The 12,472-nt window shown below is 51.9% G+C and overlaps 1 protein-coding gene and 1 long non-coding RNA gene across 3 annotated transcripts in view; one reads left to right on the forward strand and one right to left on the reverse strand.

Moving 5' to 3' along the window:
- HNF4A (hepatocyte nuclear factor 4 alpha) overlaps positions 1-12,472 on the reverse strand; it is a 35,269-nt gene that overhangs the window by 14,173 nt on the left and 8,624 nt on the right. Inside the window, exons 1-2 of one of the 2 annotated variants that reach the window (XM_015647687.2) lie at positions 3,825-4,119; positions 155-329 (exon numbers count right to left, since the gene is read on the reverse strand). In XM_015647687.2, coding sequence (XP_015503173.1) covers positions 155-329; positions 3,825-3,939 — 290 coding nt within the window. In that variant the 5' untranslated portion in view covers positions 3,940-4,119. Of the gene's footprint in view, positions 1-154; positions 330-3,824; positions 4,120-12,472 lie in introns of those variants that run through there. The other variant, XM_015647688.3, reaches the window with a different exon arrangement.
- LOC117245333 lies at positions 7,806-11,656 on the forward strand. The gene is made up of 2 exons (XR_004499950.1): positions 7,806-8,034; positions 11,153-11,656. It is a non-coding gene; the product is annotated as an uncharacterized LOC117245333 (long non-coding RNA).

Consider the following 12,472-nt stretch of genomic DNA (forward strand, 5'->3'; position numbering starts at 1 on the left):
TCCCTGCTGAGGGTTTAGGTCAGGGAACATGGAGGAGGATGCAGAGAAGCTGTGGAGGATGAAGGGCCATGCTGCTGCACCTTGAGGGCTTTGTCATCGAGCCATGAGGGGCTGTTCTGTCTGAGCCATGGGTCTCTGTGCCCTGTGTCCTCACCTGCAGGAGTACATGTGGTTCTTCCGGACGCTCCTCCTGAAGAAGCCTTTGCAGCCATCGCAGCTGGAAGCCCCGTAGTGCTTCCCCGTGGCGCGGTCCCCGCAGATGGCACACAGCGTGCTCACCCCAATGCTGCTGGAAGTGTTGAGGCTGGCTGCTTCTGACGGAGATGTGTCTGCAAGGGGAAGGACACAGCAAGAAGAAGACAGTGAGACAGCCAGCCAACATTTGCTAATTCAGCTATCAGCCAGAGACTCCTGGGGAAACCAGGCAGCTGCAGCCTGGCTGTGTGGCAGGGGCCAGGCAGAGAGGGGTGTGTATGCTCTGGCTGCTTAAGTAATTGTATTTTGGGTGCACTAAAACTGCCTGTATTCCATGGTGAGAGCCCTCTTCCCAAAGGCCTGGCTGCAGCAATGCCTTCAGATAAAGTGGAAGCCCATTTGCAGGAGTGACAGAGCAGAGCCAAAATTCCTTGGGGATTTGCAGACACTTTGGGCTGCAGTGGTGTGGCCAGAGGAAAAGCTGATGCAGAGTTAAAGCTGAGGTATTACAGCTCAGGGTGAGCAGCTGATTTATTAGGGAGGTGTTTGTGTTATAGCACTGAAAGAGCCCAAGACAAGCCCTGAGCAGATGAGGTGAGCAGTTCCCTTCTGCAAGCATGGAGCTCCAGCCTGCACAACCCTTCTTTGGGAAAACAAGACTTTAGGTAAATAACAAACTCAAATGACTTCAGCTGGAAAACTCATGTGGGCAAAGGCTACCCATGCAAGGAAGGATAGATTAAAGGAAAAAGGTGGCACTCTGGCATGGAGGAGGCTGTAGGCTGGGTATCTTACAGAGTCTGGTAGGATCACAGTGAACACTACTGATTTGTCTTGCAGTCTCTACAGACCAAGGGGGAATGGGACTTGCAGGGCTTTTTTTGGAGGATAGGGAATTGCAGCAGCCTCTGGAGGAAAGGACATCTGAAAGGCTAAAAACCCCTCCAGAAAGCCAAACAGCCCTCAAGGCTGAAGGGATCAGCTCTTAATTCAGTTGATCTAATTGACCCCTCCCATGTACATTTTTCTGTGTCAGCACAGGCACATCCCCCTCCCTCAGTGGAAATACCAGTCACAAATCATACCCAGGATCTACAAAGCCACAGAAAGCTGCTGGGATTTTTAATGCCTGAGCATATTGGCCCCTGATTTCTGGGGTTTAGTAGGGTCTCAGTTAAGGCTCACCCTGGAAGGGCCCCAGCTGCTCCCACCTGGCACCCAGCAGAAGGGCTGCTCCCAGCTGGGCTCCCATGCTAGCCCAGCTGTGGGTGCTGGGGGGACCAGGGCAAATCTGGCTGGGGCAGGGCTGCATTTTTAGCTTCTGTTTTGCAGAGAAAGGGGTATTTCAGCAGGTGCTGCACATCCTGCTCATGCCACCCCTCAGCAGGAGCAATTGGCACAGAAGCAGCAGTGAGCAAGTACAGGGGGTTTTGAGCCTTCCCTACCTCTGGCTGCATCTTTCATTTCCCTGCCTACTTTCTGTCCTTCCAATTCCTCGTGTCCCTCCTGTATTTCTTTCTGAGTCAGTTTGCTGCCTCTCTGTGTCCCTGCCTGGCACACCCTGTCACGCAGCTACAGCAATACCAGAGCAAAGCTCCTGTCTCCACTCCCAAAGCCCTGAGCCTTCCCAAGGCTGTCCTGGCTGTCTCTTGTCCCTGTCAGCAGCTTGCTTCTGAAAACATCCTTCCTCCATACATATCCCGAGGGCTCAGCTGCGTCACTCCAGAAGGAAAGTCAAATTCCCAGTTTCAGCTAAACACAGCACTTAGATGTGAGAGGAAGAGCTGATCTGCCTGTAATCCCATTACTTGTATATCTGTGAGAGCCCAGATAAATCCCTTTTTAGCAATCTACCTCGCTGTAATCAGATGAACATAGAACAGGAAAAACTGGCACTCTTATCGAAGAAATTGCAACATCTCAGTCTAATAGTCAACAACAATGAAATTATTGCCTAATGGATAATTTTCCAATTAAGTTTATTTTGCCAAATATGTGCCAAAAATGTGGGCTCTGGCTGCTGCAATCAAGTGGTTGGAGTTAAGGTAAATAGAGGAAAGAAAAAAATGTGATTTTGAGACCTTGCAGCTGAGCCCTGTTTTAGGACAGAAGCTGCTCAAGAGGTCCCAGAGCCTGTCTAAGCACAGGATGCATTGTGCCTGTAAGAGGCAAACTTGGTCCCTGCTGAGCAGCCACCCTGGGGCTGGAGCTGCAGAGCTGTGCAGGGCAGTGGCTGGGCTCTGATGCAGTCCTTGGCCAGAACAAGAGGCAGAGATTCTGCAGGTGGAGGTTCTGTAGGAGGTGTGTCCTCCAGGGCAGCTCCTGCAGTGCCAGAACAGCCCTGGAGCAGGGCCCAGGAGGAGAGGAGTTGGTGCTGCCTGCCCCAGCTGACTCATCCACCCCTGGAGTGTCACAGCACACTGGATCTTGTCACAGGAAATTATCCTGTCCCTCTGCCCCATGGAGCCCAGGGTGGCAAAATCACAGCCCCTTGTGCAGATGCTTGCTGGGTGGGAGAGGGGCATGGAGAGGGAGCAAGGCCTGAGCTTGTCCCAGAGTGCCCAGATGGATATCAGTAGAGCCAAAGGGGGTGACTTGTGGCATCTAAATGGGTAGGACCAGCCCCAGGAGTAGAGAAGGGGCTGGGACCCAGAGTGGAGGAGGTTACTGCACAGCAGAGCCACTCTGGCACCACAGTGTGACATCCCTGACAGAGCAGAGCCACGACCCAGGGAAGACCCACACAGGCTGTGATGGAAGAGGCCACACAGCCAGCACAGCCCTCCTGGGACAGAGCTGGCCAGCAGCCCCAGTGACACAGCACATGGGAGGAAAGGGCTCGGGGAGCCACGTTCTGTGCCTTTGCTTAGTCATTAACCTCATATTTAGAGAGACTTTAGGGGGGACTGGGAGAGGAATCTCCTGTTATCTCTGAGCATTTAATCACCAAGACTCTTTGGTCCCCAGATGGATGGGCCAGCATTGTGAATTCTGGAGGGTTAGGTGTGATGCTACCCTCCTGAAGGGATGGGAACATTTGTCTATCCTCTCAAGGCCCCCTTGTCCCTCTTACTGGGGGCTGAGCCAGAAAAGGGGATGCCACCCCTGCACCCCAGAGCTGCACTGGGGAAGGGCTGTGGCCTCAGAACAGCTGCAGCAGCAGTGCCTAAATCACTTCTGGTGGTGATTTTCGCCCCTACCAGGTGCTAAATGCCTTTCTGCTCCAGGGACTGTCTGTCAGCTCTGGAGACACAGGGTCAGTTGTGTGTCTGGTGAACCACCAACAGCACTTCACACAGAAACTTTTGGCTGAGGTCTGAGACCCCCACCATGTTCAGCCTCAGCCCCATTCCCTGGGCTGAATGTCTGGAGGGGACCTCTCATTCCACCCAGCTCCTGGTGTGTGCCTGCTCCCAAGGGCTCTGGGCTGCAGGACACCATCCCTGTACCAAACACAGCTCTGTGTCCCCGCTCTGTTTTCCCCTGGGGAAGCAGAAATCCCCCTGGAGCTCCCCATCTGACACCCCTTCCCTCTCCGGGAACGTTTTTGGTGCCACCCCAGGGACTTCTCCTCCTGCAGCCCCCGGCTCATCCCACCCAGCAGAGGGGAGAAGACAGAGGGGACTTACCATTGCCCATAGCCAGCACCTGCATGTTCTCAAACTCCAGGGTGGTGTAAGCCGGGTCTAGCGCTGCGCTATAATCTGCCATCTCCATGTCTATGAGGGCTTTGGAAAGGCGCATTATCCTCAGCAAACACGGGCCAGATTGTACCGATTCCCTTGTCCCAGGCTATTGGCCCTGCTGCCTTCCTCTGTCTTCACTACGTCCCCTACCTGTTGTCCTTTAATTCAGATATTTCTCTGAAAGGATTTGCTGAGCCTCAAGGCCTATACTCCCAGAGGGGTGGAGGCAGGAGGCAGGGGGTTAATCTTTAATCATCTCACCCATTGCCGAATACTGCTAAGCTGGTTTCTTTTTTTTTTCTTCTTTTTTTTTTCTTTTTTTTTTTTTTTTTTTGGTGGAGCAGCAGTGATTCTTGTTGACTGTTTATTATTGGATCTCAAGGCGTTTCTGATCTGGGCAGCACCACAGGAGCAGGCACTCACCAAGGGCTATTGACCTTGATGCTGAGCTGCTGGTGTTGCTCTTAATTGTACCTGGGGTGGAAAACTTGGAAAAAGCCCTAGCAGGAGAATAAGGTTCTTCTCCACTTCTGTCATTGCCTTCCTCTCATCACCACTGGTTGACTACACCCCTGTTTTTCCCTTCTCTTGTTCTCTCCATCCTTTCCAGTTCTTCTTTTCTCTCCCTCACGGTCAGAGGTCAGCTCCTGCCTGGAAATTTACATGTTGCTATATAAAGTAAAACATGTGATTCTTTTTACTTCCCTATAAACCAAGATTTACAGGGGGCTGGATGCTCTATAAACAGATCCCATCCTGCAGCCATGGCCAAACAGCAAGCAGGGCTGGGGGGTGGCACAGACACCCTGGGAATCACCAGGGTGGCTCCTGTCCCACGGCTGAAATCACCCTGTGCCAGACACCCCCCAGCCTTGGGTTTTGGCTGATATGGCATAAAATTTCATGAGACATGTTACAAGGGAGCAGCAGGAGTTTTCCTTCTGCGGGTGCACTGTCTGCTGCCAGCACCAACAGCGGTTCTGTGCCTCGCCCAGACCTCGGGTCTGACCCCTCTGGTGCTGGGCAGAGGGGCCAGAGCTGCCTGAGCTCTCCTCCCCAGCTGCCCCATGGCACATCACTCCTCCACTTCAGCCAGAACTGAGACTTTTCAGTGCAACTGCGAGATCATTGAGTGGGAATTTAACCCATCTCTGAATGGCACCGACTGCATGGCGCAAGAGAACCAGCAATTAATGATTTGGTATCAGGTCGCTCTGCAGTGAAAACAGCCCCGTGGTTTCGCAACCAGCAGCGACTGAGTCCACACGCTGCCGATCTGGGCTCCCAGAGCCTTGTGTTTGCTCTTCCCAGGCACCCCAATGCAGCCCCAACCCCACTGGCACCACAAGCTGCCCTGGCCACGGTGCCATCGCTGCCACGACACAAATCCAGCCTCTGGCTCCACACCAGTACATGCCTTTGGGAAGTTAGGCTGGTCATGATTTTCTGTTCACATTTTAGGAGCACATGGAATTGTTCAAGCAGCTGTCTGCTCCCACAAAACTAGGACCTACATAACACTTCTGAACAGCTTTCTACCCTGAGGCTACAGGTCTGCAGGAGTGAATCTGAGTACATAGGAGAGCCTTCTGCTTTCCCATACTTGGGAATGGTGAGAAATGATCCTTTGCTGCAGGGGAAACCATTTCAGTCAGTGCTCCTGAGGAACAGGCACTCATGTGCTGGTGGCTCTTCCTTTAGGCAGATACAGTCCTTGCCAAAAACTGTTTTTATGATGTGCAGACTGGGATGGAGATGCAAGAGTACAGCATAGCCCCCTTGACAGCCTCGTCCCAGAGACCTGCATCCCAATCCTGGCCAGGCCATGGTGATCCCTTTGATTAGATAAATGCTACAGACACCAGGTCAAATATGTGCAGGATTTGCCCCAGCGTCTAGTAAAATATCGTAAAAGCAGGGCCTGTTCTGCTCTGCTCAGCAAAACAACCCTTTTTCTTCAATAGCCTGCTGAGCAAGGAGGCTGCAAAGGCCATTTACTTCCCAGGCAGGAAGGATTAAAAGGGCCAGGAATAGAAATCGGAGAGGCAGCGTGTGCGGGAGAGCGGCAGATAAGGAGCGGGGAAGTTTGGAGAGCATTAGGTGGCTCACGAGGCCGGGGCTGTCAATGGGACATGGTGTTTTCCACCCAGGGTTGTGTTGACTGTTGTGTTCTCACTGCCAGTGTCCTCTGTGGGTCACCAGTGCCCCCTCCCAAATCCCTCATGTTGGTGTGGAGGTCGAGGGCCAGACCAGCCAAGGACACCACGCACTTTGCCCTGGAGATGGGCTCCGCTGGAAATGCGTTGGCTGCTCCCTGGGCCCTGTTGCTGGAGATGATGTCTCCCCTGGTGTCTTCTGCCTGGGGAGTCCTTGTCTCCCCCTGGCATCGTTGTGTCCTGAGTTTTGGGACAGCTTGCCAATGCACTCGTGGCTTGTACTGGCCAGCAGGACCCCACAGCTCTGTTTTGGGTGGGAGATGTTTGAGTCAGCAGCTGCTTGTGGGGCTGTTTCAAACACTTCTGGCTACAGATGTTTAGCCATTTTTATTCCACAGAGAGACAACTCATAGCAGACCCTCACTGATAGGTGAAGGCTTTTCCCAGACTAGGTGCTCTGGGGAAGTTCAGCTCCCAGCTCTGCTCCTCTCTCCTGTCCCCATTTTCTGTACGCTGCACCCACTGTTTCCTATGTCAGGACATGGTTGCAAAGGAGACCATGACAGCTCTGGGGCATGACCTGTTTTGTGCCAAGTGATTATTTAATTTTTATCTGTTCAGCAGTAAATCCTTTCCCACACTGGCACATCATGGCACTAATTCTTGCCTTATCTATATATCACCATCTGGCAAATTTATGCAAACCTAAAGGGGATTCCCTGAAAATAAGATCTGTGCTTCTCAATAGGTGAGGATCAGGAACAGAGTATTTAATAGGGCATTTTTGGTAAGGATGCCGTCACCTGTGCTTGCTAGCTCTGCATGTCAAGCAGGTGAGCAGGCCCCTCTCAAGGGGCTTGTTTCTGTTGCTTCTTGAACAGGCTGTTGGAGGATCAGAGGATAATTGATGTTGGAAGGGACCTCAGAGTCCCTGCTCCAGGCTCCTGCTGGAAGCAGGGCCAGCTGTGGTTCCTTGCAGCTTCATCTATTTGGGTCTTGAACACCTCCAAGGATGGAGAGCAGCTTCAGCAGCCAGCTGGTGCTTGTCTGTCCTCCTGGTTAGACACTGGCTGAACCTCTTTCCAGTTTTTATGCCCCTTGATCTCCAGCCATGCATCCTGTGAGGAGCCTGGCCACACCTTTTTGCTGTTCTGTGTGTGTTATGCTCCTGTGGTTGCTGCTGGCCCAGCTCTCCCGCCTGATGCAGGACACAGCCCTGTCTACCAGTGGATCGACCAGGCGCCCCAGTCTGGGGTTGCCTGCAGAGTTTCTGAGCATTGACCATGACCAGGGGCCCTCCTGCCCTTTGCTTTTCTCCCTCACAGCTCTGCACTCTTAAGAAATGCCCGGCAGAAAAGGCAGTGCCCAGAGCCAGCAGGAGGACCACCCTCAGCTTTCATCGGCGGTGCCATCGCTGGCCCTGCAGCCCTGACTCCAGAGCTCTGCTCCCGTGTCACTCACACTTCCAAGGCCATTGTAGAGCTGGAATATTTCACATGGCTTTTTTTCCCCCACATGCACTCGAAGCAGAGATGGGCTGAGGTGTGAAAGCTCTCCAGAGCAGCAAAGCCCTGAACAGGCCAGGGCCCTGCTCAGCCCGTCGCCATTTCACGAGCGAGCTGTGGGGAAGCAGGAAGCCCAGTTACGAGACAAAGAACAAAAGTCCCAGGGGAACGTCACCAGCGTAGTCATCTCCACACATGCAAAGGTCCCTTCTGACTTTTTTTTTTTTCCCCTTTGAAATTTCAAATTCCAGTTTGTGGACAAAGTCCTGCCTATCTGAGAATATAGATCTCCGACCACTGACCAAACTCCACTTCAAGCAGTCCCGAGGACTGCTCTTCCCCTTGCCCATGGACCTGTCTGCTCAGTCCCTGGATCTCCCAGGATCATGCCGAAAATTTTGCTCTGGAACACAGCACTGGTACTTGCACAAAGTGGATTTTGCACTTAATGTCAGCAGCTTCCTTTCTGGGAAGAACCTCGGGAATAACCAGGTAGGAGCCTTATCAGCTGCAATTAATTTGGCCAGGCATTGCAGAGAGAAAATGAGAAGGAGAAACAAGGGCTTCCATTGTGCTTGTACCAGCAATTTTAGCTCATCATTTAAGTAAGGGAAGGGGGAAAAAAAAAAGCAGCTTCAGAGGGGATGAAAAACAAGAGGAAACATAAGCTTGTGGAGGCAGAGCCACTCTTTATGGTTAACTGATAACTCCAATTTGCCTCTTCCCTCTCATCTTTTCTGATTCTCCCAATTAAGCTCAACTTATTCTCATGCTAATCATTTCTTGACCTGTTTATTCTGCATTAAAAAATTAACAGAGAGCAGTTTACTGCATGACTTGCTCACACAGAGCTGCTACAGATTAGCAGGCATGCTTTAAGCCCCTACACAGGACTTTTGGGTCTCACAGCCAGTCTGCACAGCTCGAGGATGAGCTTTTTTTCCTGTTTTTAAAGAACAGCTTTTTCTAAAGTCAATATAAACCCCCCTCCTTTCATGCCTTGAGTATATTTGCTCGGTGACTATTTCCAAATGGGAAAGATAAAGCCAAGGGCTTGTGTTTTGTCAGACTTTCTGTAAACAGGGGTATTTAGGCCATACTGTCAAACCCTCCTGCCTTCTGCCTTGGCGTGCTGTGACTCCAGAGCAGAGTTGTCAGAGTGTTAATAAGCAGCTCCAAGGAATTTGTTGGGGCTGGGGGGCTGCAGGTCAGCACAAGCCCCCAGCTCAGGGGGCAGATCTTTGCCTCTGCTCTTGGCAATCATGTGACAGACACACAAATGGGGGTCTGCTCCCATGTCCCTCCCCAGAACTTCCCCAAAAGCTGTGAGAAGCCTCCAGGAAAACATGATTCAGCAGAGGTTGTTTAGGGTCTGTTTGCCCCTTGCCAGCTGCACATCCCTGCCCCAGCAAAACACTTTGTGGAGGTGAAAATGAGCCACCAGCTCCATCCAGGGAGATGGAGTGAAAGATCCAGCAATGAGAGGCAGGAGGAGACCACAGCCACGTGCCAGACCTTGCCTGGGGAAGATACAATCAATTTTATCATCCTGTTGAACAGTAATCACTCCTGGTGATTTACTTTCCCCAGGGCCTGTGGTTGGGGTTGGGGCAGATTTGCTGTTTGGAGCTGGGGGCAATGCCCAGGACAGACAATCCCTGAGCAGAGCCCAGACACACTGCCACTGCTGAGCTTGTGACATGTGCTGGCACCTCAGCACAGCTCAGGGGGACAGAAGCAGCTTCATTGCAACCTTAGGCTGTTTCTGACCAAAGTTATCAAAACCAAATAATTTTGTCCTGGTCCCCAGACCACAAAATCCCCATATGGAGAATCGAGGCAGCTTTTGGGTGTGGGGAAGAGTTACTTTAAAGAAGGTATAAGACTCTGCCTGAAGTCCTCTCCAAAAGCAACATGTGCATTTCAGCCTCAGCTGGGATGATGTTGGGCCTGGAGGCAATTATTGGAGCTAAAATAAATAGCTGCTCTGCAAAACTGGTAGGGAAAGAACTGCAAACATGGGTACAGACAGACCATTTCAGCATATACTGCTCTGGTGATAACACTGTGCTTGCTTTTCATCCCAGGACTAGAGAGGGGTTTATTATCCTGCCTAACAAGGGCTCTGAACTCTTGAGGAAGTAATTATTATTTCTCCTTAGAGCTGTTATTATGCAAGGACAGTGAATTTGAGCTGTTCCCAGAAGGAAGGCTGTACTTGAAAATGGCAGGGCACTTGCAGATGTGTATTTGCCATCCCTCTGCCTGCACTGCAGCCCCTGAGAGCAGCATCTGCCTCTGGGGCCTGCAGTTTTGTAGCTGTGACTCTGGAAACCTTCCAGCTCTGTCTTCTTGTAAAATCACACAATGAGCCCAGGGCCAAGAGAGGGAGTGGAATAGATTCATCTTCTTCCATTCCACCAGCTTCAGCTTGGCCCAAGCTACAGCTCCCACCACTGATCCCACCTGCCCCCTTAGAGGCCTACACCACAAGCACTGCACTCCATCCAAACCCCAACCCGGACACTTTCCTGCTAACACTGTTTGGGAGGAAGTCCAGAAAAGCTCTGACTTTGCCATGTGCTGTTCCAGGTTCACTGACTACACTGGCAAAAGCTTGGCTGAAATCCAGTGGTTTAAGCCCCCTTTAAATGGGGGAGCAGGAGCCTCAGGGAAGCAGCAGCACTGGGAAGAGGGTTTGCTGTCAGCAGCAGACACCTATTGCTCTCCATGCCTGGCCAGCTCACACATTCAGTGTGGCAGGGATCTCAGCAGCCTGCTCTGGACCTGGGGGGAACTTGTTTAGCACATGGGTATGATTCCTTTGGGCCTGAAGGAATCCTGAAGCTTCCAAGGAAAAGGATCCCTCCTGAGCTCACAGTCTGGCAGACAAGTGAGTCTCTCCCTTCAGCCCTGCCAGCTGTTTGCAGGGCTTTTACGTTTCATTGACATTTATACATTCATTATACACACATGAAACAGCCCCTGAATCGTTTAAGCTGTGGAGCAATAGGTGAAGGAGGAGAACAGCCAAAATCAACAGAGGTTAAACATCAAGTTTTAGCTGCTTTTTTTTTTTTAATATCTTTTTGAAAAGCTGAATGCATCGGGAAGCCACATCTGGAAGTGACCTCCAGTGGCTGCTGGGGCTCTCAGGATCAGCTCTCCCTCAAAATTAAGGCAAAAGACTGAATGCTGCTGAGGGGTGGAGGGAGAGCTGCAACAGGGCAGGGGTGTCAGGGGACAGTCTGAGCCCATGGCCCTGGAGGAGGGCAAGTCAAGGGCACCTCAAGAGCAAAAAGCATCTTCCTGGACCCAACAGCTCCAGCTGCCCTCCTGCCCCAGGCTGGCTGGCAAAGTCAGCCCCAGCTGGGGAGCTGAACCTGGGGGAACAGCCCAGGACAGGGCCATGTCTGCCTGGTGGGAGGAAGAATGAGGAAGGAGGGAGGCTGCTGCAAGTGGGAGCACTGGCAGGTCTGAATCAGGAAAGGCAGGCTGGGCATGAAAAAAAACTCATGAAACACAAAGGGGTGGTAAGTTAAAATCTGGGAGATTCTAGTTTCTGGAGACAGAAGGAGATAAGTTAATGCAAAATGCTTTTTCTCTGCAGGAGTGTGGGGAGTGCCTGAATAACCTGCCGTGTCCCCAAAGTCCTCAATCAGCAAGCACAGCAAGGGGTGAGTGAGAACCAGACAACACTCAGGAGCTCCAGGTCCACAACAGCTGCACACCCACCACACACCCTCCTGTGTGACACAACCCTCCTGTCCACTGCCAGAGAAACAAAAACACAGCAGAAGGCAAGGTACAGGAACATGGGAGCCTTCTACATGAAAGGTTTGTTGCATGGGAGACAGCAAAGGCAGGAGATCACACGTCCCTACAGTTCCAGAAAGCCATGGCCAGGCACTGCAGGGCCAAATACCTGGCTCCCAGCTAAAAAACATGGGAAACTGCTAATCAGCCCATGAGTATTCGACCTAGGTCTGCAACACTGGGTAACGCTATTGTTTGTCCCTTTACATTCCTGCAAGTCCCAGTGCCATTGGCCTCTTGTATCATAAAGAAATTAAAATGTATTATGACCATAAACTACATCATTTGAGGAAATGAACCACTTCTAGTAAACATATCATGGGACACTGAAGCCATGAACTTTCCTAAATCAATTGCCAGCTGATAAAAGAACGCAGATATTGCTGGGAGCAGCCCCCAGCATGTGACTCCCCACTGGCATGGGGAGCTCGTCCAGTGGGATGGTGACTGGGGGTGCAGGCTACCCCAGGAGGCACAAACCCCACCACCAGCACAAGCCCTGCTTGGGAAGAATAGCTCAGGCAAGAGGAGCAGCTCAGTTTTTGAGTCCTGGAGTGGAATGGAGGCTGTTGGGGTGTTTTGGGGATGAGGATGTGTGAGGCATAGGGGTCCAGGGCTCAGGAAGCACTAAACATGTCCAAGTTCCTCACAGTACTGGTAGTGGTCTGCAGGAACTTGGACACATTTGGTGCATCCTAAGCCCACCCAGGCTCCTGGCCTCCACACCGAGATCCCCGTGGATGCTGGGGTTGAGGGGCTGAGTACAGAGCTGGCTGGAGAGGGCCACAGAGGAGAACCCTGAAAACCTGTCTGGTAAGGATTCCGTGCAACCAGTAGAGTTTGCACTGGAAGTGTTTTTCCCTTAGTTGCTTCTAAGCTTTCATTATGAGGGCTGGGAAGCTGGGCTGCAGACCTGGCTCAGGAGCAGAGGCTGTGCTGTGAGTGGCAGGATCTTTCCCCAGGCCAGCTGAGGCTCCTGGGGCAGTAGTGCCAGGCACTGGGAACTGGCCTGAGAATGTCTGAATCATTTCCCAGACAGCACAGGCAATCACTGGGTTACCCACGGGATGCCAGCCTAACTCTACCACCTCTTCCCCCAGGAGTCACAGCACCC

The sequence above is a fragment of the Parus major genome, chromosome 20 (assembly GCF_001522545.3).
Source record: "Parus major isolate Abel chromosome 20, Parus_major1.1, whole genome shotgun sequence".
NCBI lineage: Eukaryota > Metazoa > Chordata > Aves > Passeriformes > Paridae > Parus > Parus major.